General features: G+C 43.4%; 1 protein-coding gene across 9 annotated transcripts in view; it reads right to left on the bottom strand.

Annotated features, from left to right (window-relative positions):
• The window catches only part of LOC126356198 (rab11 family-interacting protein 4), an 895,205-nt gene that overhangs the window by 571,280 nt on the left and 297,839 nt on the right, over positions 1–26,086 (bottom strand). For all 9 annotated transcript variants that reach the window (XM_050006986.1, XM_050006989.1, XM_050006991.1 and 6 more), the window contains exon 3: positions 6,758–6,851. In XM_050006986.1, the coding sequence (XP_049862943.1) occupies positions 6,758–6,851 (94 nt within the window). The remainder of the gene's footprint in view (positions 1–6,757; positions 6,852–26,086) is intronic.

A 26,086-nucleotide genomic window follows, 5' to 3' on the forward strand; every position in this document is an offset into this window, starting at 1 on the left:
CAATGATAGACGGAGCAAGGAGGACATAAAGAACAAGCTAGCAGTTGCAAGAAGATCATTCCTGGCCAAGAAAATCTACTAATATCAAATACAGGCCTTAATTTGAGAAATGGTTCAAATGACTCTGAGCACTATGGAACTTAACTGTTGAAGTCATCAGCCCCCTAGAACTTAGAACTACTTAAACATAACTAACCTGAGGACATCGCACACATCCATGCCCTAGGCAGGATTCGAACCTGCGACCGTAGCCGTCGCGCGGTTCCAGACTGTAGCGTCTAGAACTGCTCGGTCACTTAATTTGAGAATTTTCGTTTGAAGCATAGCTCTGTATGGTAGTTATGATAGTGGAACGCGGACTGCGGGGAATCCGGAGCAGAAGAGAATCGAAACATTTGGTGATGCTACAGAAAAATGTTGAAAATTAAGTGGACTGATTAAGTATGCAATGAAGAAGTTCTCCGTAGAATCGGCGAGGAGAGGAAAATATGGACAAGACTGACAAGATGAAGAGACAAGATGGTAACATACATGTTAAGACATCACGGAATAACTTCCACATTACTGGAGGGAAGTACAGAGGGTGAGCCGCGCAGAGTGGCCGCGCGGTTTGAGGCGCCATGTCACGGATTGCGTGGCCCCTGCCGCCGGAGGTTCGAGTCCTCCTTCGGGCATGGGTGTGTGTGTTGTTCTTAGCATAAGTTAGTTTAAGTAGTGTGTAAGTCAAGGGACCGATGACCTCACGAGTTTGGTCCCTTAGGAATTCACAGACATTTGAACACTTGAACAGAGGCTGAAAACTGTAGAGGAATACGGCGACTGGAATACATCCGGCAAATCATTGAGGACATGGGGTGCAAGTGCGACCTCTGAAATTGAGAGGTTGGCACCGGAGAGGAATTCGTGGCGGGCCGCATCAAACTAGTCAGAAGAGTGAACAAAAAAGTAGATTGATTGGCGTATGGCCAACTCACCTCTCTCCTAGCCGTTGTCACCTTCCCAGACGTTGGGGCCGCTACTTCTAATTTGAACAGCTCTCGTCTCTATACTGACTGCACCCTCTTCCAGTCTTCCCACGAAGGAAAAATCCCTGGCAGTGTCGGGAACTGAACCCGGGTCCTCTGCATGGCAGTCAGACGCCTTGACACCTATGGCAGTCAGTTATCTTATTAATACCGGTCTTGCGTTGTATCGCATGCATCCCTGTGATACAGAGGGGCTATTGGCAGCTCAGCTCAGTAACACATCGATAAGCCTTCTCCGGGATCAGTGTATGGCGTTAAGTAAAGGAGGAGGTGGTCGTACGTGATTGCAGTTTAAATTAGTGAGCAGCACACTGCCTGTCACAATAATGCGTGACGTAATCGCTTGCCACGCCTTTTGAACAGGCGGAGGTGACGCCGCAGAAATTCCCTGAGACGGCTCTGGGCCTGCTGGTTCGCTTAGTCACTTGCTATAACGAGGTAGCGAGTCGTGTGTGTGTGTGTGTGTGTGTGTGTGTGTGTGTGTGTGTGTGTGTGTGTGTGTAGCCACTTGAGGCCTTTCTCATCTTGGTAATGGAGTCTGCTGCAATTGAAGGTGGCCGGAGGATTGAAGTCTCCCATCCTATCGGCCCAAGATTTCCCGAGCTGTGACTAATATGTTAGAGCCGTTCGTGCCATTCTCGAACGCAGCACTAGTAGCGAGCTCGGAATGGATGAAAAAGTGTCTCGAACATTGCTGGCAAATGTGCTGCGCAACAGAACAAAAGGATTACTTTTTCTAAACCCCGCAGTCGTCTTCCATTGCGACGCATAGATTTGAAATATGGTTCAAAAGTGCATACTACCTTCTTTTGTAACGGTGCAAAAGCGTGTCGCCCGGCTACGTCACCCTCGGCTGACGACGCTTTACACAGCAAGGTGTCGACACATGCGAAAGAAAGGCCAGAGCTCAGAAGTTCATGTTATGTAAGAGGTGGGTTAATTATGCCACATTGGCACCAAATTTCACAACAGTTGTTCCCAACGACGCCGTGGACGTGCGTCACACGATGAGAAGGTTGTCCCAACCCCTGTTACTCATATTTCACCCCTTCTTTTGAAGCTTCTGCGATGGTCACAACCGCGAGACGCCAGCGTAGAAATGACGCGGTTTTCTTGTGGATGGCCTAGGAAAACATTTCAAACACACCGCCGTTCAGAATCGACATGAACAGCTCTTAGGAGGTGATATAAGGGGCCACAATGAAACCACCCTTTTCCTTGATACGTTGATTCCCACACATTTCGCGGTCGAAAACGACAGTTGGCAGTGCGATAAGCAACAGGAAAACATTTTGGACACACGTCACATGAACTTCCGAGGTCTGTTTTCTTTATCGGCGACTCCATGGCGTGTTGTGTGCACCACGTCCAAATAGTGGATAGAATTGGTAGGAAAATCAGCATTGGCCGTATTTTTTTGTTTTATTGTCAGCAAAATCGATTTTTGGTCACTTAGTGACCATCCTCAGTGCTGTAATATACAATTAAAATTGGTAGGCCCTGGTATCAAGCTATAACCACAAGCTTAGAGCTATTACATAAACTGAGTTTATGTGATCGCTCTAAGCTTGTGATTATAGCTTGATACCAGTGCCTACCAATTTTAATTATATATCACAGCACTGAGTATGGTCACTAAGTGACCAAAAATCGATTTTGCTGACAATAAAACAAAAAAAAAAAAAAAATACGGCCAATGCTGATTTTTCTTCCAATCCTGTCCTCCTTGTCCGCAGATGTCGGCACTTTGCTGTTTGAAGCGTCTTGGAGCCGAGGATGACGTCACAGGCCGACACGCTTTTGCACCATTACAAAGGAAAGTTGTAGGCACCTGTGACGCAAATCTCAAACTGATGTGTCGGAATGGGAGACAATTACGCGGTTTCCAAAACGCGATCCTTTAATTCTGTTGCGCTGCAATTTTTCAGTAAGGCAGCTTTACAGTTGTTAATCTGGTGCGTGCTTCTCTTCTCCTGCCTTGGAGTTAGTAATTAGAGCGTTATGCTGAATAGGCTATTTTAAGTTTACTGTGAGAAAGTTTTGTGGCTTTTCAGGGAAAGCAAGGGAACGCTCATCACCTAAAGATCTGACCTCTCCAAATGTTAAATTGCATTCGCGTTTGCGAATATGGACAACCATCAACTTGAAACGCCTCAAGAGAGCCGTTCCATAAGAACTTTCCAATATGAATTACGTGGCTCACCGTGCAACTGTGGTTGAGCGTATGAAATGCCCCAGAAGGCTTGAGTAAGTGGACTGAAGCCAGAAAAATGTTTTTTTGGTCACAAAACCAAGTATTTTGCAAAAGGTCATCACTGTTTGATTATATCACGTCATTTATTATGTTCCACGTTTCCACATATATACCTATTCCTTTCCGTGAGCCGCCTTCACATTCAAATCTGGCCACTGTCACAAATGATGATGATAATGATGAAATGATGAGGACAACACAAACACCCAGTCCCTGGGCAGAGAAAAATCCCCAACCCGGCCGGGCATCGAACCCGGGACCCCGTGATCCAGAGGCAGCAACGCTAGCCACTAGACCAGGAGATGCGGACTGATACGGCAGCGCACGTGCTTTTCAGAAGTACAATGCAAACTTCCTTTCGACGTGCATCCATAATTTATTCGCCAAAATCGAGCAAGCGACTATCAGTTAAAATCTCTCCCCTGCACGGAGATATACATAATGAATGTACGATTACAGGTTGTAGACACACGGCTGACGACATACGGAGGTTTGAGTCTGGCCGTGAATCGTGCTTGGATGGCCTAATGATAAGGCGACCGCTTGTGATAAGCGGGAAATCCGGGTTCGAGTACGGGTTAGGCACAAATTTTCACTGTCATTCTATTCATTGCTGTAGATATCCGCAAATAAGAATACATTTCATGTGCTTCATAACGGCTGTAGGCACTGCAGTGCCTGCTCCTTCGGACATGCATACACGTCCGAAGAAACTGTGCAGCGTACTTATGAATAACACAGGCACTGCAGTATCATACTCTGTAAATGAAGTCGACAATGGTCTCCATTTCTAACGAACAGAAAAATCTTTGCAAAGGACATACTACCCACGTCCCAAATGTCACCCTCCATCATATGAGATAACTTGGATACTTCCAACATTTGCAGAAGCAGATGCATTACTTATACTGTGTGTGGTTAATACTCCGATAACTTTCATCCACTGAAATAATAAAGCACCAGTAACTTTTTAAATGTAATAACATTTGCATTTTTAATGAAACTGGGTACCTTCTGTAATGTTGGGTACAATGACATATCGCTTATTTTGTGATGTAATATTCTGCAAAAATTCCGAAAACGCTAAATGTAATTACGACATAGCGGCATTTCAATATTTTGCGAAGAACTTTGCTTTGTCTGCAGTCATGGTCTGCATTTTTAATCAGTCACAGGGATATTTTTACGAACATTTTCACTCGAAGAGACAAGTGATATACCGTTTTTATGAAGTATGGAATGTTTTTTTTAAAAAAGGTAAACCCGATTAAAAAGGAAAGCCATAGTTTCTAGAATATCTAAGAACATAATAGCTGGGCGTATTAACATCATAGAGACGTATTTGTGTCTTTGCGTATTATCAGTAGTTGAAAACATTGTTTCACTATTTCGGGCAGTTTGTTCGCAAGCCGCGACACTGTGGAGTAGTTAAAATCTACGTACGTCGTCCGTTGTGGACTGTTTGTTTAGAGCTGCATGTGATCAAATAATACACAAATAACATCTATTTCATGATGTCACTATTTGTTTACAGTTCACAGCGACAATCGACGAAGATGACAACAGCATTCGGTGGATTTCTTTCCTTTTATTTGTCTTTTCTATCTGCCATGTTACTAATTTTATCAGCCAGAGATGCGACAAGAAGGTTGTGTTATCTCGCACTAATGGTGGAAACATTGGCGTTAATTACAACACTGGAAAATGTTTTATACATTTCTACAGGTGTGTCGCCCCACGAAGAATGGTAATTGTCTTGGTGGGATGGCTTGAATGCTTCATCAATAGTACAGGGCTAGAACTTGAAGACTACGTAATAGGAGTAGAAGGATAAGTAGATGGAAGTTGAGATGGTAGCTACGACACTGAAAGAACCATCTGATATAACACTAAAAGAACACAAATGACCGTCCAGTCCACCTCCCATGCAAGACAAATGAGACAAGAGAAATACCCTCAGACATCGAGAAGAATGTAATACATCTCCAGAGAAGGTAATTGCTGAGCGGTGCGAATATTACCGAACTTTCAGTTTAGTAAATCATGATTGTAATTTATTGACCCATTTTACTTACCAAAGAATGGAACAACTAGGCAATCCGACCTCGGGGAAGAACAATCTGGTTCCGGAGAAATGAGAGAAAACACAGGCAGTACAGGCCCTACGACTTGTCTTAAAAGACAAACTGAAGAAACGAAAACCGACTTTTATAGCATTTGTAGATTTGCAGAAAGTGTTTGACAATGTTGGCAGCAAAACATTCTTTGAAATTATGAATGTATCAGGGATAAAATACAGGATGCCAAATGTTAAACTGCAGAACAGCAGGGTGTGAACGGGAGACAGTATTTGAGAAGTATCCGCCGAATTATTCAGAGTCTGCATTTCGCAAGCCGTAAAGGAAATAAGGAGAGATTAAAGTTCAGGAAGAAAAAAATAAAAGCGTGGAGGTTTGCCAGTGATACTGCAATCCTGTCAAAGACGACAAATGAGTTGGAAAATTAGTTGAAAGGATTCGTTAGTGTCCTGAAAGAAGGTTATAATGTACTTAAATCGAGCGACGCTGACCGAATTCGATTAGGAAATGCGACAATAAACGTAGAAGATTAGTTCTGCTACTTGGACAGTAAAATAACTGATGATGGCCCAAGTAGAATGATATACAATGCAGACTGGTAATAGCAAGAAACTCGTTGCTGGAAAAGAGGAATTTATTAACATCGAATATCAATTTAAGTATTACGAACTCTTGTCTTAAGGCGTTTGTCTGGAGCGTGGGCTTGTACGAAAGTGCAATGTGAAGAGGTACTTAAACGAATTGGAGAAAAAGTAAACTAATTCTAGGTCTCGGTTGATACGACATATCCTGAAGCGTCAATGAGTAATCAGTTTGGTAGCTGGGTCAAGTGTGGTTTGAACGCAACAGGCAGATTCAAGTAGATATAGACTGTAGTAGTCCAGAGGTGAAGGGTTTTGCATAGCTTGGAGAGCAATACCGAACCAGTCTTCGACTTAAAGACTATGGGTTCAGCACAGTATACCGATTAATCGTTGCTCACAGAGCTGACTGAAGTGGTTTTACTATAACGGCACTTCAGAATCTGGTACTGCAGTCTTGCTGTAACCAATGAGGCGCCTGTCGCGACATTCAGAGCGAGAGTCCCACTTCTCATGAACTGGGCAAGTAGTTCACGAAATGTCGCTTCACAGAGGAGCGAAAGCTGCGGTGATGTCAGGCAGCGGGCGCGAAATGCGCATCTCACTGGCGTGAAACTGGGTGTATTGGCTGCTGCTACCTGCTGCTGCGCAATCGGACCGCTTCTTCTGGGGAAACTGTGGGAGTCTGCGTCTGGCGCATGGAAAGCTGTGGTCCGAACTGTGAGGTGCTCCACTGCACCGTCTGAGCGGACAAGGCTCGTTCACGAATTGTAGGGCTGTTACCAGAGAGGAGGAGCAGCTATGAGTAGGAGTAGGTACCTGCTAGCAGCGCGGAGACGCCGGCGCAGAAGTCCCGGAAGCCGAGCAGACCGCGTCCCGCCGGGTCCAGCTGCCGCAGGGCGCGCTCCACCTCCTGCGGAAGACGGGAAGAGGCACGAGGTCAGCACACACAGCACTATACTTCACTGCACACACACAGCTGCCGCACTACTGCAGCAGCTGTGACCGCTTCTCACAGGGAGGCAGTACTCTCCCCAGCTGTTCCACACATCTGCACTCATGAGCCAAACCATTATCACTGGTCCCCACCGTCTGATTGGATGTCGCATGGCGGCGATGCTGCCAGGTGACGTTGCGATGGCATGATGCTGTAAAGAAAGCATATAAGCGGAGCAGACACGAGTGGAGGACCATTCCAGCGACGATACGAGCTGCAAATGGAGAAATCCACTGACTTGCGCCAATTTGACGAATGGCTCAGACTTGCGGCCCGACGCCTGGGGAGGAGCATTTTGGAACCGGCGAGGCTGGTCGGCTGCTAGCTTGTATGTATGGAAAGTGGTTCAAGGTTGGTGAACCCACAGGTACGCGACAAGCTCCAAGCCTCGTCAGATAACGTGTAAAGCAGTATAGGCGGATTGACGACAGGGTACGATGCTGGTGCAGGCACAACTGCTAGCATTGTTGAACATGGGACTGCGCAGCAGCTGATTTCTGCATTTCCCATGCTAATCCAACACCATCGTCAGTTCCAATTGCAAATGGCACGAGGACATGGAGATTGGCCTGTGGCTAAATGGAAACCCATTGCTTGGTCGGATAAACCAATATCTTGTTACACCAGGTTGATGGTCGTGTCCAGGTTAGGGGTGTTGATAAAATATCGCTACATCGATACTTTTTTTCCAAAACGTATTGATATATATCGGCGAGAATTTTCCCCCGATACATCGATATCAAAATGACTATATCGAGTGTCAATATTTTTATTTTATGTTATATTCACAATTTTCGGTAAATATTTGAAGTTGTTCTTTTGAAATTGTTGTGGTTGGCAGGAGAGCCAACCCGTATAACTAAAGGAGGCCGAAATGCACGCGTTTTAGCTCACGCAGGCTGGCGTGAGGTCTGGAACATGGCAAGGGAATTAGAATTGAGAAAAACGGACGTAGCTGGTGGAATACTTAACTTTAATCCATTAATGACGAACGTCGCTCTTGATGGTATATGATTTACAATATCAATAGAAACTGATCATGGCGCCTTGCTAGGTCGTAGCAAATAACGTAGCTGAAGGCTATGCTAACTAATGAGAGCGTCGAAGTCAGTGAACCATCGCTAGCAAAGTCGGCTGTACAACTGGGGCGAGTGCTAGGAAGTCTCTCTAGACCTGCCGTGTGGCGGCGCTCGGTCTGCAATCATTGATAGTGGCGACACGCGGATCCGACGTATACTACCGAACCGCGGCCGATTTAGAGGCTACCACCTAGCAAGTGTGGTGTCTGGCGGTGACATCACAGAAATTGTAGTAGAACATAATTTTGCTTTCACTGTGTGAAGGAGTTTTACTACATTTTGAGCTTTCAACAAATCTAATGTGAAGCAAATATATTTGGCAAAGTGGCGCAAAAGAAGTCCGATTGTACTGTGGTGGGATGGATCTTCCAAAATAGTTGCTGAAAATGAACAAAAAACTAAATGACAAAATTTGTCTTTGCAATGAGCGGAGACGTGTGAGGGGAGCCAGCCGAGATGGCCGAGCGGTTCTAGGCGCTACAGTCTGGAACTGCGAGAACGCAGGTTCGAATCCTGCCTCGGGCATGGATGTGTGTGATGTCCTTAGGTTAGTTAGGTTTAAGTAGTTTTGAGTTCTAGGTCACTGACGACCTCAGATGTTACGTCCCATAGTGCTCAGAGCCATTTTTTGTGAGAGGAAATGCTGACGTAATCCGCGCTGGCAATACCAACAGAAACTACGACGTTTAGCTTCATTACACAGTTTTGACACTACAACTACTAGATCGCTGGCGTTGGCAGAAACGAAAAAAACAGGTACGTCGACATGAAGTGTTACGGGCAAACCTGATATGTGACGAAACCGAGCGACGGATCCACCGGACTCCTTTTATTTTGCCACTTGCTTGCAGTTAGCATTGTTAGGAAAGTGGTTATCGCCAAGCGTGAACGTGCATCGTTTTCCTTTCAGTTCTTGCTCTGAGGGCGATAATCAGGCTGCTGGTTTGTTAAACTACAGAATATCTAATAAAAAATAAGTACTTACATATACAGCATATACAGCTCTAAAACGGGCAGTATATTTACAATGTAACCGGATATTTTTATGGACCGGTACGTCGAAATTTTTCCGTAAATGTATCGAGAACCGGTATCGACATTTTTTAAATATCTATAAACTGAATTCCCAATATTTTTAATAATATGAACCGTGCTACTCCAGAGACGACGTCATCCTGTCTCGAAACATGCAGCACGGACGGAGGCCAGCAGGGGTGCTATTACGCTATGGGGGAGGGCGGTAGGGGTTAGGGAAGAGTAGGGGTATTTCACCTGGCCTCCCATGGGAGCTGTGTTAGCAACTAAGGTACCATGATAAACGTCGACGTCATCGCGTACCGTCTGCATCCCGTCATACTTGATGTCTGACGGCAACGGCATCTTCCAGACACAGTCCGTCTCATTGGGTCAGAATCGTGCTACAGTGGATTGAGGAGCGAGACAGTGGCCTGATGTTGTCTTGGCCACTGAATGCGCCTCATCTAAACCCGATAGAACACTTCTTGGAAGCCCGTCCATATATTTCCAAGCCTGTTTCGAGAACGCTGAAGAAATTTCGCTGTGAAACCTGCGAGCCCTGAAGAAAGGCGTTCGTGGCCAATGATTTGCTTCGGACGAAGGGTTGAACCCCTGCGTGCAGCCGTGGTTCCGTAGACAACAGCAAACATTTTTTCTGACCGTCTTGTGTCACAGTGCGATAACTGTATTAACAGTTATGCCGATTACTTAGGAAACATTAAACAGTTTAGTTACTTTTTTAGGGTGCTGCACGTCAATTGATAAAAAAGGAATCGTTATAGGATCACTTTATTGTTCGTCCATCTGTATGTCTGTCTGTCTGTCTATCTCCCTGTCCGACTATTAAAAACCCTTTTTCTCATGTTGAAATTTATGTCACACTCTGAGATCTAAGGTCCCTTAGCAGTGTGAAAAATAAGTTTCTAAGTCATTGCAGTCAAAAGATAAGGCCATTTATGCCACATATTTTGACACTCGTAAACTCACTCATCAAAAGCTATAGGGTTTTTCCCGTTGACCTATAGTCATGAAATTTGGCAAGAAGAGAGATTTTTTTGTCATCTGCTATCCGACTATCTGCCCGTCCTACTGTTAAGACCCCTTTTTCTCAGGAACGGGTAGACGTATCAAATAGAAATTTATGCCACGTACTAAGGTCTTTGGTTCCTTGGCGGTGTAAAAGATTTAGCTTGTAAGTCAAAGCAATCAAAAGATATGTGCATTTACGTCACATATTTTGATGCAAACTCTCTCATCAAGATCTATAGGGTATTTGACCTAGAACAAAGAAATTTGGCACGAAGTTAGATTTTACGGTATAAGTAAAGGAAGTAAATCCTAAAGTTGTAATTTGTAATTAGATCACAAGAAAAAATATTCTTTCTTATATTATCTGACTGTCTGTCCGTCCGTCTCTTAAGGCTCCTTTTTCTCGGGAAACGGGTCGAAATTTATGTCACATACTAAAGTCCACGGTCCCTTTGTGGATGAAAATGTTTCAGACTTCCACGTCAATCCAGTCACAAGATACGCCATTTACGTGACATATCCAGTAACGATATCGATAACAGACAAAACTTGTCCAAATTCCATTCTCGTGATGGATGATCTACCTATATATTTAATTAGATTTGTAAGGAAACCTCAGTTAGCGTGTTTTACTCGCACTTACACCCCCCCCCCCCCCGTTTTTTTTTTTTGGTTGCTCTGAGCACTATGGGACTTAACATCTGAGGGCATCAGTCCCGTAGAACTTAGAGATACTTAAACCTAACTAACCTATGGACATCACACACATCCATTCCCCAGGCAGGATTCAGGATTCGAACCTGCGGGCGTAGCGGTCACGCGGTTCCGGACTGAAGTGCCTAGAACCGCTCGGCCACCACGGCCGGCTTTTTTTTCATCTTCCTCGTTTTCATTGGACAGTCGCTTACAACAGACCTCTGTTCATTGGTAGTATACTGAGGAAACTGCAGTTCATCTACGTAAGATATTGTTTGCATAATATATGCGTTGTATTCATTAGAAGAAAACCGAACACGCTCAGTTCAATATGGCCACAAATCTCTCCAAAACACTACCTAGAAAATTACAAGTACCACTTTTCAGGGAGGCATCTGCACGGAATCTGTGAGTTCATGGCACGAAAACGACTCAAAATTGACCAGATCGATTGATAACTGAAAAAGGAGCATTTTTTCCCCATCGCATATGCAATTTGCAAGAGTAAATTTTTCAGAAAATGTGGACAGAAATTTTTTCGACTGCCGCTTTTGTATCCATAAGGTAATTGCTCTTAAACGGAAGCGTCGCCGGCATGGCGATCAAAGCATCTGGCTGGAAAGCAATGGACCTGTGGTAGATTTCCAGATACTTTCTAAAGTTTTTTTATTTGTGCTGTGTTCGATTCCCATATGCATTTTACAATTTTTTATTTGTAGCTTTTTCCTTGGTAGGAGCAGGAGGATTAATAAGTTAAGTAAATCAATAAGGAATCGTAGGCAAATAAATTTCTAGGCACACAATGAAATGTGAAACGTCTTGATTCCAATGTAATTTACTGACACTTTACGATACACAATCATCAGACATAGCTGTGGTAAAAATCAAGAAATACTACATTAACGGGTAACCTTTTTTATATTTTATTGCTTGTTTTTAACGCTTTCGGACACGGTACAATACTTCATCAGTGTCTGATAAATTCTTGCCTAAAGTTTTTCTATGCTTATAAGAAATTAGTGATTAAATAGTCCTCGGAGTATAGAAGAGGTCACTTGTTAACCAGCTCGATAAAAAAGTTTACGTCATTTCCTCCAAATCCGGAAAAACTGAGAAATTTAATTAACATCTTATGAACATTTTAAAATGAAACGTGTGCTGATAATAAGTTTACCGCATAATAGATTCCTTGGATAGACGAACCAATAGCGACATCCACTCCTGGAAATTGAAATAAGAACACCGTGAATTCATTGTCCCAGGAAGGGGAAACTTTATTGACACATTCCTGGGGTCAGATACATCACATGATCATACTGACAGAACCACAGGCACATAGACACAGGCAACAGAGCATGCACAATGTCGGCACTAGTACAGTGTATATCCACCTTTCGCAGCAATGCAGGATGCTATTCTCCCATGGAGACGATCGTAGAGATGCTGGATGTAGTCCTGTGGAACGGCTTGCCATGCCATTTCCACCTGGCGCCTCAGTTGGACCAGCGTTCGTGCTGGACGTGCAGACCGCGTGAGACGACACTTCATCCAGTCCCAAACATGCTCAACTGGGGACAGATCCGGAGATCTTGCTGGCCACGGTAGTTGACTTACACCTTCTAGAGCACGTTGGGTGGCACGGGATACGTGCGGACGTGCATTGTCCTGTTGGAACAGCAAGTTCCCTTGCCGGTCTAGGAATGGTAGAACGATGGGTTCGATGACGGTTTGGATGTACCGTGCACTATTCAGTGTCCTCTCGACGATCACCAGATGTGTATGGCCAGTGTAGGAGATCGCTCCCCACACCATGATGCCGGGTGTTGGCCCTGTGTGCCTCGGTCGTATGCAGTCCTGATTGTGGCGCTCACCTGCACGGCGCCAAACACGCATACGACCATCATTGGCAACAAGGCAGAAGCGACTCTCATCGATGAAGATGACACGTCTCCATTCGTCCCTCCATTCACGCCTGTCGCGACACCACTGGAGGCGGGCTGCACGATGTTGGGGCGTGAGCGGAAGACGGCCTAACGGTGTGCGGGACCGTAGCCCAGCTTCATGGAGACGGTTGCGAATGGTCCTCGCCGATACCCCAGGAGCAACAGTGTCCCTAATTTGCTGGGAAGTGGCGGTGCGGTCCCCTACGGCACTGCGTAGGATCCTACGGTCTTGGCGTGCATCCGTGCGTCGCTGCGGTCCGGTCCCAGGTCGACGGGCACGTGCACCTTCCGCCGACCACTGGCGACAACATCGATGTACTGTGGAGACCTCACGCCCCACGTGTTGAGCAATTCGGCGGTACGTCCACCCGGCCTCCCGCATGCCCACTATACGCCCTCGCTCAAAGTCCGTCAACTGCACATACGGTTCACGTCCACGCTGTCGCGGCATGCTACCAGTGTTAAAGACTGTGATTTAGCTCCGTATGCCACGGCAAACTGGCTGACACTGACGGCGGCGGTGCACAAATGCTGCGCAGCTAGCGCCATTTGACGGCCAACACCGCGGTTCCTTGTGTGTCCGCTGTGCCGTGCGTGTGATCATTGCTTGTACAGCCGTCTGGCAGTGTCCGGAGCAAGTATGGTGGGTCTGACACACCGGTGTCAATGCGTTCTTTTTTCTATTTCCAGGAGTGTATAAGATAGCATGTTTATAGATGACGAGGGTTAACCGCCTTTCAGGGTAGAAGTAAAACAGCCATGTGACTTCATTTTTTTCCTTACGTTAAAAACTTCATTTCTAGGTTACAAATAGCAGTCGGCTTCTGGAATATGTATCGGTTATCTGGACATCTGATAGTGATTCACAGCATAATTTAAGATTAACTGTCAGTGCATATTTTTCAGGGAGTGTCATCGTGTGTACGGTACGCATCAAAATTAATCCCAGAAAAAGAAATGAATTTAAATGCGAACCAACTCTGTTTTCCGCCGCATCATCGGAAGGAACGATTTAGTCGGGCGAAGAGCACGTTCATGAGACGTCCCATTTGCCGCGAGTATATTGCCTAGAATGTTTATACCACAAGTAGAATCCATCTAATATCCGAAGGAAACTGAGGACATGTAACAGGGTGTGTGAAAGAGCTATTGCAAAGCGACCAGGATTAAATTTTAATTTCTTTAGTACTGAAAGTCGTTTGAGAAGTTTATTTGCCTATCTTATTATTTAACCATACGATTTCCTTAACATCTACTACTACCTATCTCTATAACGGGAAAAAATACAAATAGAAAAAAATCAGAATGCATATGCAAATGAACACAGGCTCTCCGCTCCGCAGCCAAATATCTCGGTCGCTATGTCAGACGTTTTCGTTGTACACATCGTTTAACTTCATGAATGTATATTTCGTCTTTGAAACTAAATACAAGGCAGTTTGTTTTTCCGCTTCTTTTATTTATGAAGCATCTTCCGTCATCTGTAATATATGCGTCATGTAGTAGTTACAAATATAATACTATGTTACGTTTTCTCATTTTTCAGATTAGAAACAACTTTCGCAGCCCATGTTTCGTGTGGCTAAACTGTCGTTTGGTGTTACTTACGATATCCATTGTTGCTACTCCTTGTGTATGGTCCTGGAGATGCCTTCATTCGGCTCTCATCCTCCAGATGACCGCTTTCCGGAGTATGGAGACCGAATGAACACACCTCCATGACAACACAAACGGTCTAGCAACTATGGAAATAGTAAACAACACCAAGCGATAATTTAATCTCACGAAACTTGTGCTACAAAGTTGTTTCTAATCTGAAAAACAAGAGAAAACGTAACATAGTAACATATTTGTAAGCAGTATTATAGGTCACTGAAGATGCTTCATAAATAAAAAAAAGCGAAACGCGTGTGCATAAAACAAAATGCCTTTCATTTAGTTTGCAAAACTGGAGCATGTCTCCATGAATTTTGAGGCAACTAAGGAATGACGAGAAACGGAAAAAATAACGATAGTTCATCTTATCGGTATATAGGCGGCAGTCGAAAAAGTTTATTTCCTCGATTTCCAGGAAATTGTGTGTATGTGGACGCCATACGTAATGAAAAAAGTCAAGTTTTAATTACTGATCCCGGCGTCGTGAAGCGTAGGAGCTATTTTCAAAAAGCCATGAGGGGGGTGGGGGGTGGGAGGAAGTGTTGAGCTAAAATATAATATAGTTTTCAAGAGTTTTTCATTTTGGTTTTTGCACAAGCGACCTGCCAAATATGAGACAAATTGGTTGGCTGTCTCTGAGATGTTCTTGTTTGCATTCCCGCGCGCTGTCGCAGCCGACTACTGCTGCAGCCATGGCTCGGTTCCGCCTGTAGCTACCAGGTGGCTCCCGCCTCAAGTAGCGAACCCACACTTTCCCTTATAGTACTCTGCCGAGTCGTCAGATGTCACTATTCACCCTCCGCACTGAGGAAAGCTTACCTTTCGGTACGAAAAACGAATTTATCTACAGTACGGATTCCTTCGATAAAACTTATAACACCTCAAGCCTGAAAGAGTGTACGGAATGAATATGGCAAAGCGCTGCTCGTGAAAACTTATCGCTAAGCGCGAAAATATATAAACTCGTTGATTTTAAAAAAAGAAAAAAACTCCTATAGATACACTATTAATTATCCCTTAAGACTCGGGACCTGACAAAGAAATGGGAGTCGTTAAACAAGTTTTGATTAATACAATTCCCAAAAGTAAATTTTTAGATGAAAAATCAGAACTTTCTGAATATTAAACAGACGTGAGTACGAGGGATGGAGTATCTCCATATTCATTCAACTGCCTTTTGAAGACAAAAGTAAGAGAGAGAGAAAGAAAGAGAGAGAGAACCTTGAAACTGACTACTTAGCTTTTGTTGGTGATATAACAATCTTAGCAAAGAATTTACAAGAGTTTTTGAAACAAAGCCTACAAGATGCAACGAAACAGATAAACACTCTCGAAGAAGTAGCAGGAAAAACCGGGTTGCAAATTTCATATGCCACATTCTCCGTACGAACCAACTAATGTAAACAGAACAAAAAATATCGAAATGGCATTCCACTTAACACGGAACACGTACAATAAAAAATTCATACCTGTGAAAATAGAACTGAGGCACTACAACAATACAATCTGACGATTAAAACTGGGAGTCCTTATAGCTCAGAATGCCTCGCCATAAACACACCCAAAAAGTAAAATATTTGGAGAAGAAGGAAGAAGAATAAATCGAAAAATTTTGGGCGCGAAATATGAAAATGGAATTTGGAAACTGAGAATATAATAGATACAATGACAAAGAGGAGGATTACATTTTATAGCTTCTTAAAAAGAGTGAATAACAAGGGGCATAGAAAACACGTATGAATTCAGGGAGAATGTACAAAATGTGATGGGTTTCCGGTAGAATGCAGAACAGAAGCACGAAGGGAACAATAGGTAATGAGAATGAAGTATTGGGAAGAGAGAAAAAACGAAAAGAATGTGATGGCATAAGTCGGTTGTTTCACGTGGTGCTGGGTTGTCCATATTCGAATGATTACGATAATAAGTGTTTTCAGATTCAGCATTTGAACCTGAACGCAGGTAATAAAAAAATAACATGTGCAGTGCTTTCGCTCCTTCGCCGTAAGAATAAAACTGATGTAAACATTACACTATGTATTCTTCCGCGTTTTCTGGAGTCTCACTGCATTCTGTTTCATGTGAAGCGAAAGCCAAGCTGTCTAGAGAACAGTCAAGTGCAACAGTAAGAGTATGTTTTACGCTGTGCGCTACGCGCACATCGACTCTACGATAGAAAGGGACAACAGCTTTGCCGGCGCATTTCAACCTTTAACTAACACGGGACACTAACACCGTGGTGCGGTCAATCTGGCCTCTTAATTGTAGATGGGTGTAATGTTAACTGTTTGAATTCCTTTGAAATTCTCTGTTTTGCATATGGCAGAGTCTTTAATACAATGTAAATAAACATGAAAATACAAAACATTAACATTAAATAATTATTGATAAACTGGCATTCAGATATGTTTACTGCACATCTCGTAAACTAATACATTTATATGTGTTTCATAAGCTAATAACGAAATTAATGTTTCGATAGATTTTGTATTTCTTCTTGAAGAACTAATGGAAGAAACAATGTAACATTTTTAACCTGAAAAAATACCTCATGAAAAATCCGAGCCCTCCAAATCACATTTTTTCCCAACAGTGCTTGCAGACCTGGGAACAGCACTGCATGCATATTGGTCTCTTGCAGATGCAGCAAACATGCGAAGTCTTCCTTTTCTTGCTGGCTGGGCAGATTCTACACGTTTTTTCTATTACTAGGATCTACTTTTGCTTCCACTGCTTCTTCTGTTGGAGCATCGGGGCCTAAAATCCGGCGGGTCAGTAGACGTAATTCCTGCAGAAGTCGTGAGTTCTGAGCTCGTTTTTGCATATGTTTCAGCGCGAGACTACGGGCCAGATCCTTCAGGAAGATACCTCTGTCGACAGGAGCTTCATCTAATCCACTCTTCTGAAGAACATAAGCATTTTCTGTGCTGATGTCCAATAAAAGGTAGAATAAACACATTGGCCAACTTCGAGTTCTTCGACGGAGCACTTTTTGTTCCGTTCATCGACACCTTCTTTAGTGGCGTTATAGTATGATATTATTTCTGGTTTCTGAGAAGTCAAATCCTCAGCGGGGCTATGATGCATGGAAGAGACAAGAAGAACCGCTTTGTTGGTCTTTGGCACATGCGACAACAGAGTGGTGCCTTGCGTAAAACCATACAAAGACGAGCCAACTGGCCTACGCTTATTTGGATAGAAGGCTTGCGGAATCTCTCTCTTATTCCTTTTTAGAATTCCAACAAAAGTCAGTCCTCTTTTCCTTAAATCTTCTGCAGACTGTATTGAGCTGAACCAATTGGCAGCAGTTACGTTGCGATAACTGCCATAGATTGGTTTACGCAGTCGCAACAGAGACTGCGTTGGTATCATCAGTTTCCTGTCATTGTCCGGCAAAGTACCGCCATCAGAGCCTTTTCCAGCGTACTTATTCCTATTATAAAAGTAACTGGTCCTTGCATCACACAAGGACATTATTTTTAAACCGTATTTACCAGGCTTCTTTGGCATGTAGACCACAAATAAGCATTTACCAAGGAAGGAAACTAGTTGCTCATCTACAGTAGCACATGTGCCTAAACTGAAATATTTTTTTGGAATTTTCCACAATTTTTCTACAGAGAAAAGAGGCTGCTGTCATTTCGTCAACTTTGATATTCTCTTTTCTAGTTCGAAAGCCATCAAACCGTAAGCAGTTCAACAACAATAGGAAACGGTTCCTAGACGTGACACATAAGAAAATTTCCCGACCTGAACCATCAGTTGCAAATATATAATTTGCATTTTTGTGGTTGGATTTAAAGACAGAAGAATATATCAGAAGTCCTAAAAAAGCCAAAAGTTCATCCACATCCAGGTTCTGAATTTCAGTTTTGCTTTTGTCAGAGTGCTTCTGCCTGACGCAATTTATTTTAGCATTTGTCCGTAGTAGGATGTGGTCCAGAACTTTTTCATCAAAATAAGAGATGCCATAATGAAAATGAGTCTTTTGGATCTCCTGTAGTCAACGTGGTGGATGGAAATTTCATGACGATGTTATGGCGAGGAGTGCTAATAGATCGGATCGGAGGCGCTTTGGCCAATTTGTACTGATTCTTGCCATAGAAGTAATTGCTTCTCCGTTGCTCATCACATGGATCACTACGTTCACTACTTTCATCAGAGTAATTTTCTGTTGCACTTTGTCCTGACAACACAGCACAACACAACACAACACAACGAGTTCAGTTTCTTGAGGATTATCGTCACAGTCAACTTCGTCTGATTCCTCCAACCATCTGCTCACAGTTTCCTCAAAGTCCCGTTCTGAAGTGTTCACACACGTTGTCTGCTACTTGCATCAGATCCTTTACCTGTAGAATTACTTGGTTCCGCCATACTTAAAAAAACTGTGAAATGGAAAACATCGAAAATATGTGAGGAAAGTAATTGCAGAAAAAATTACACAAAGAACGAAGTGCGGTCAAAATGACCACGACTTTCAAAAGGACGTCACTCACATGTTTCCAAACGAATCTTATTCTGCGTACAGCATCATGATACACGAATGTCTGCGCGGAGGCTCCGAGCAGAAGGAACATTACCAGGTTGCATTCTGTATGGATAGACGGGACGAATCCCTGGCCGGATAGAGTGGTGCGCCATTGGAAACACAGCACGATCACCTCTCGTTCGCATAGGAGGGAGTTTGCACAGGACCCGTTATGTTTTTGAAGTGCTAAGGCCGGTGGCTACGTCCCATCCTAAGGATCCCCGTGTGCATATATTTCAACAAGATACCGCAATACCACATGTTGTTCCTGCTGTCTTCTCCTACCATGATAGAGAGGGTGTTCCATTGTTTCTCTGGCAACAAATATTTCGAAATCTCTGAATCCTTTGAAAACATCTGATCATGGGTAGCGGAGAGACTCGGACGCCTTCAGTTGTCAGCCACCACAGTTGATGAAAACAGCCATCAATTTCAAGCAATACGAAAAAAGCATACTCGTATCTCTTATCAAAGCTCAGTTCGCTTCGATACCCATTATGCTTCGAGCCACTGTTGCTGCCAGAGGCGACATCTACATTTATATCTACAAGCATATTCCGCAAGCCGCCACATGGTGCAAGGCGGAGACTACCTTGTTCCACTAGTAGACGTTTCCTTTCCTGTTCCACTCGCAAAGAGAATAAGGCATAAACGACTATCTATATATATCTCTGTATGATCCCTAATTTCTCTTTTATTCCTGATTCATCTGCGAAATGTGCGTTGAAGCAGTAGAATCGTGCTGCAGTCAGCTCCAAATGCCGGTTCCCTTAATTTTCTCAGTAGCATTTCTCGAAATGAATGTCGCTTTTCCTTCAGGGAATCCCATATGAGTTGACGAAGCGTCTGTGTAATATTTGCATTTTGATCGAATCTATCGGTAACAAATGTAGCGAGACGCCTCTGACTTGTTTCTATGTCTTCCTTTAATGCGACCTGTGAAGATCCCAAACAAGCGAGCAGTTCTGAAGAAGGGGACGCACTAGTGTTTTATACGTGGCCTCCTTTATAGATGAGCAACGGTTTCTTAAAACCCTCCCAGTAAACTGAAGTCGGCCATTCTCCCTCCTACTACCGTTCTTTTGTGCTCACTCCGTTTCATAACCCTTTTCAACGTTGTGCCCAGGTAATCGTATTTGATCGACGTTTACACCACACTAAACTTGCAACACGGCATCTGCAACTGCTGTGCAAACATTAAACAATTGCTCAACACTAATCAACTCCTTGCAACGATTCCTGTGCAGTAGAGAAAAATCAGTTCCAGAAGGGTGTCACTTAAACTGAAGGTATGCGGCACTATAGATAGCTCTTCAAATTCTGCAATGAAGATCTTTCATCAAAACATTTAATCCGTGTGCGACAAGACAGAAGATTTAAATACATTAATAATGGACGATACTTCTATAATGTATCTATCTCAATTCTAGCTTGATGAGACTTTAATAAAATCTGTCTCCATTCAAAATTTCTCTTTAATTGACTACTGTTGTAGACCTGGGGGTCACAAAGGGGAAGTAACTATATTCATCAAGGATGATATACTCGCAGAAGTTACTAATATTACCCTCCAAAGTATAGAAAAAAGACTTTGAAATGACAGTAATTAAAATTTCAAAATTAAATCTGATAACATTCACAGTGCATTGTTGCCTGTCTGGATATTTTTAGTTATTTCTAGAAAAAAATTGGAATGGTTCCTAAATAAAGTAAGTGCAACAATATGTGATGTTATAGGTTGTAGTGACATTAATGTAGACTTTCTGCGCAAATATAAGCAGAGGACCGCACTAGGCAACCTCAGTAAATCATACATCTCACTGTCACAGTAAATCTTGCGACGAGAATAAGACCAACAACTCAGACAGCCTTGGATCAAAGCCTGATTGATCAAGAGAAAAGTAGGATTACAAACAACAACATACCGAAGATCTCTCTTCATTGAGAGAAAATATAAACCGCTTCAATTTAATATTGCACTGTGAAGATTGGCCTTGTATCTATGAAATGGAAAGTGTAGATACACAACTCAACATATTTCTTAAAAGAAAAAGAAGAAATTTGATATAGCTTTCGCTCTACAGTGGTAACTACCAGAAGTGATCCGAGAGACATTAGCCGGATAACTAAGGGCGTTAAAACTTCCTGCAAGAAAAATATAGTTACGTGCACTAAATTTCGCACCTTGGATATCCCTAAATCACACAACAACGTAACAAAGTATTCTTCATAATAAGCTGCTGCGTTATTTGTTGTCCGTCGTGATGCTCCAGTTTTAATAATCGATAGTGTAGGAAGAAACGGCGCATATATGCTATCATACGACCTCAGAGGGCGTGTAATTGTGTAACATTCCACATACAGTGACCCAGCAGGTGTATCTCTGTAAGAACAGACACACAGAAGTGGGCCGCATCTGTATTTACTGTACTGTGTCAGCTCCGGGAGGCCTCCCGGTACCGCAATGTTTGCGCATTTCGGAGCCAGGGCAGTATTCCGGCTCCGACAGCTAGCCACGAACGCAAGCAGAGACTCAAGTTAGACGAGATCTGTGCAACAGCGCGATAGCCGGGAGCTAGGTGGTGGAGTGGTCAAGGGCTCGATTAGCTAATAAACGTACAATGCTTCGAAACATTTGTTACAGATAAAATTTCCCAGAGGGTAAACGGGATCTTAATTACACCTCTTTGATTACGTCCGCAGTGGACTTAAACAAGCAAAACATTACAGTAGAAAACTCAATCGCAGATCCTCATTAAAACTTTGAAGCGCTCGATTAATTTTAAACTCCAGAAAATTAATGCAGCTACAAGCCTTAGAGTTCTTACTGTGACAAGATTTGCTAGTGACAAAGTAATCTCGCAACACATCAACAAAGTTAAAAACTAGTGAAAACCTTACGCAACATCTACTAGACAAATTACCTTCTGAGCCACTTAAGGAATCAGTGAGGCTGCTCGTTGCGTCAAGAATTACAGTAATAACAGACTTAGCCATCACGCCCAGAACCAGCGGACGTAGCTAGTGGCACCAGATAAGGAACAATTTCACGGAGCTGTACCAAGAGGCCACCGAGCCATGATACATACAACGCTAGTTAGCCATCAGTACAAGCTCTAGTTGTTTATAAGCACTATTATTAAGCTATCGGCAACGCATGAAAGAAATATAAACACAAGACCAGAACAAATGAATTTTCTCTGCCTCATGATGACTGGGTGTTGTGTGATGTCCTTAGGTTAGTTAGGTTTAAGTAGTTCTAAGCTCTAGGGGACTGATGACCATAGCTGTTTAGTCCCATAGTGGTCAGAGCCATTTGAACCATTTGAATACGTGGAGTGCTTTCCAGCGAACATTACATAAGTCAGGCGTGGATCCGATGAACAGGTGAGGGACGGAGCGTTCACGGGTTCATGACCCCCCACAAAAACAATATTTCAGTCGAAGCGTTTATATTTTTAAATACATCATTTTACGGTTTTGCAGTACTTTCTGCAAGAAAAGTATAGTATCTCAAAAAAGGCGTAGGATACTTCTCAGGTAGCTGCACATGTCTGCGGTCTTCCGGACTGTCTGGTAACATTTTAGTCAGGTAAAGGCGCCTATTCACAGACTGAGCGTACCTGGAGTCAACAACAAATCAGATATAATTCGAGAGTCCACAGGTAGAGTCAGCGAACCATAGGAAGGTGATTAAGGGAAGACAAAAGGGAAAGGCCATTCGGCAAGAAAAAATTAACAATGACACAAACTTCCCAATCGACGGAAACGACTATGAAATATTTGCCTCATTATGCGTACATGTAACAATACGAGCAGTATGCAGACCTGTGTTCATAAAAATTGCTCTGAGCACTATGGGACATAACTTCTGAGGTCATCACTCCTCTAGAACTTAGAACTAGTTAAACCTAACTAACCTAAAGACATCACACACATCCATGCCCGAGGCAGGATACGAACCTGCGACCGTAGCAGTCGCGCGGTTCCGGACTGAAGCGCCTAGAACCGCTCGGCCACTCCGACCGGCCCTGTGTTCATAATTTTGATGTTTAATGAAACGGTGATATAGGTGAATGCATGTTACGGTTTTATATTGCGAAAAATTATGAGTCTGTGAGAGTATGCTGTTATCGTAATTTTTATATTAGTTGACAGACTCATGTGAGGGAAGTGGATAAAAATAAGGAAACACAAAAAACACAACACATTAGCAAGCTTAATGCAGTTGGCATTCAAAACAGATTCCAATCATCTCCAAGTGGATAAATACAGGTCCTGTGTGGCCTTCAAGGGAATGTTATACCACACTTTGTGCAAAACACTGAGAAGTTCAGATAACGATGATGAGCGATCACGCAACCTTCTCATCATAGCAGACCACAAACGCCTAATAATAGCGAGATATGGTGACTGCAGTGGCCATGGAAGATGCAACAACTAATCCTACTGCTCACAAAACCCCTTCTGGAACATGCAAGAGATCTGAAGACGGACACTTTCGTAGTTGAACACTGCATCACCACTGGGGAACAAACATTGCAAAATGAGATGGACCTGATTTATCAGCCAGGAAGGTCACAAAATTCTTGGCAACAGTCTGCCCTTCAAGAGTACCCGTGGGGCCCATGGTATGCAAAGATATGGCTGCCCAAATCATTGCCGAATCTTCGCCATGTTTCGCTCTAGGGAAAAGTGTGCCACAACACCCATCGGATCAAATGACTTCCTTCCATGGCTTCATCGTCCACGTTTTATGACATTTGCAACACTGAATTGTGGAATTCCAGCTTGTCCAGCAAGCCTTCGTGTTTTTTTTTTCTTTTTTCTTTCTTGGTGATGATGGGGTTCACGAGTGCAACATCCAGTTCTGCAGTGAGTTTCCCGGCTGTCATCCACTCATTTTTGTCACAATCCTCTTCAATGGTCGCCCGTCGCTGAACACACACTTTCGTCCACGCTGTGACTTAGCGGATGAAGTTTTTCTACTTTCACATTTTTCTACGTTACCTGTATGCATTGTAAATTTTCGATCTGATGCGTCTTCAAACACCAAACATTTCGGCTGACATGTTTGAGAAAGCATCCACCATTCGATCGCCAACAATTTTTCCCCGTTCGTATTCTCTTAGCACCAACATAATGCAACTATACAGAACACTATTCTGATCACGAATGATACCCGCACAGGTCCCGTTTGTGGTCAAATACAACAGGGGGAACCTGTAGGCTTGGCTAGCATCAGCATTTATGTTCAAGTATGCATTTCTCGCCGTGTTTGCGTACTTCTTAAATTTTCCGAAGAATACCTTTCAGCCTGACTGTTTGCCATCTCAAGTACGTTATGCCTTTACATGGGAACGAAAATCGATTGTGGAAGTGGAAATCTGGCTGCTAGAATCAAATTTCCATAATCAATACTGAAGTGTTTACATGCGCGACCAGAAGCAGTACTGGTAAATCGGTTTACGAAGTGCTGCTCTGGGAGCTCCATGTAAACACGGTGTTTTCGGAAGCGCAGAACGCTGGGTTGCGCGTTGTCCGCGCCTGGGCCACGTGTTGCGTGAACTTCCGGTGTCGGGACCCGGCCTCGCTTCTCGACCCCAAAATCCGCACGGGCCGAGTCACGCGGGCTTCCGGTCCACTAACTGCGCAGTCAGAGCCGTGGGTCGGTGTCACACTCTGACGCTCGCAGATGCGCCTTTTTTAAGCCCGCTACGGCAGCGACTTTCTTGTCCCAGTCGGCTATCAACGGCAAGTGAGTCTACGTTCCCTTGCGAACCTATATTGCATCACAGTGTTAGGATCTTCCCCCACATACAGACGATGACGGAGATTTTAATATCATTTTTGGATGTTCCAGGTATAATCCACAATTTAAAAAATCCACTAGACAATGAAATCATAAATCTAGTATACCCCGACACACACGCTTTTGTACTTGCAAAAACCACAGCCACGATACATCAAGCTGAGAAATAAAATCGCTTCAGCTGAAAAATCCTTTTATTCTTAAGCACTACCAGTTTTGCAGCACTTTCAGCTGGATCTTCAGGTGCAAATTAGAGTCAAGTCTTGATATTCACGGCATATTATGCGAAGATCCAGCGTTCGGAGTCAGTCCCATGCAATAGATTATCCGCAAAAAAGACGAATGTCCTAAGAATAACTGTTGTTGTTGTTGTGGTCTTCAGTCCTGAGACTGGTTTGATGCAGCTCTCCATACTACTCTATCCTGTGCAAGCTCCTTCATCTCCCAGTACCTACTGCAACCTACATCCTTCTGAATCTGCTTAGTGTAGTCATCTCTTGGTCTCCCTCTACGATTTTTACTCTCCACGCTGCCCTCCAATACTAAATTAGTGATTCCTCGATGTCTCAAAACATGTCCTACCAATCGATCCCTTCTTCTAGTCAAGTTGTGCCGCAAACTTCTCTTCTCCCCAATCCGATTCAATACTTCCTTGTGATCTACAGATCTAATCTTCAGCATTCTTCTGTAGCACCACATTTCGAAAGCTTCTTGTCCAAACTATTTATCGTCCATGATTCACTTCCATACATGGCCACACTCCATACAAATACTTTCAGAAATGACCTCCTGACACTTAAATCTATACTCGGTGTTAACAAATTTCTCTTCTTCAGAAACGCTTTCCTTGCCATTGCCAGTCTACATTTTATATCCTCTCTACTTCGACCATCATCAGTTATTTTGCTCCCCAAATAGCAAAACTCCTTTCCTACTTTAAGTATCTCTAATCTAATTCCCGCAGCATCACTCGACTTAATTCGACTACATCCCATTATCCTCATTTTGCTTTTGTTGATGTTCATCTCATATCCTCCTTTCAAGACCCTATCCATTCTGTTCAACTGCTCTTCCAAGTCCTTTGCTGTCTCTGACAGAATTACGATGTCATCGGCGAACCTCAAAGTTTTTATCTCTTCTCCATGGTCTTTAATACCTACTCTGAATTTTTCTTTTGTATCCTTCACTGCTTGCTCAATATACAGATTGAATAACATCGGGGATAGACTACAGCCCTGTCTCACTCCCTTCCCAACCACTGCTTCCCTTTCATGTCCCTCGACTCTTATAACTGCCATCTGGTTTCTGTACAAATTGTAAATAGCTTTTCGCTCCCTGTATTTTACGCCTGCCACCTTCAGAATTTGAAAGAGAGTATTCCAGTCAACATT

Source organism: Schistocerca gregaria, chromosome 3, assembly GCF_023897955.1.
Source record: "Schistocerca gregaria isolate iqSchGreg1 chromosome 3, iqSchGreg1.2, whole genome shotgun sequence".
Lineage (NCBI taxonomy): Eukaryota > Metazoa > Arthropoda > Insecta > Orthoptera > Acrididae > Schistocerca > Schistocerca gregaria.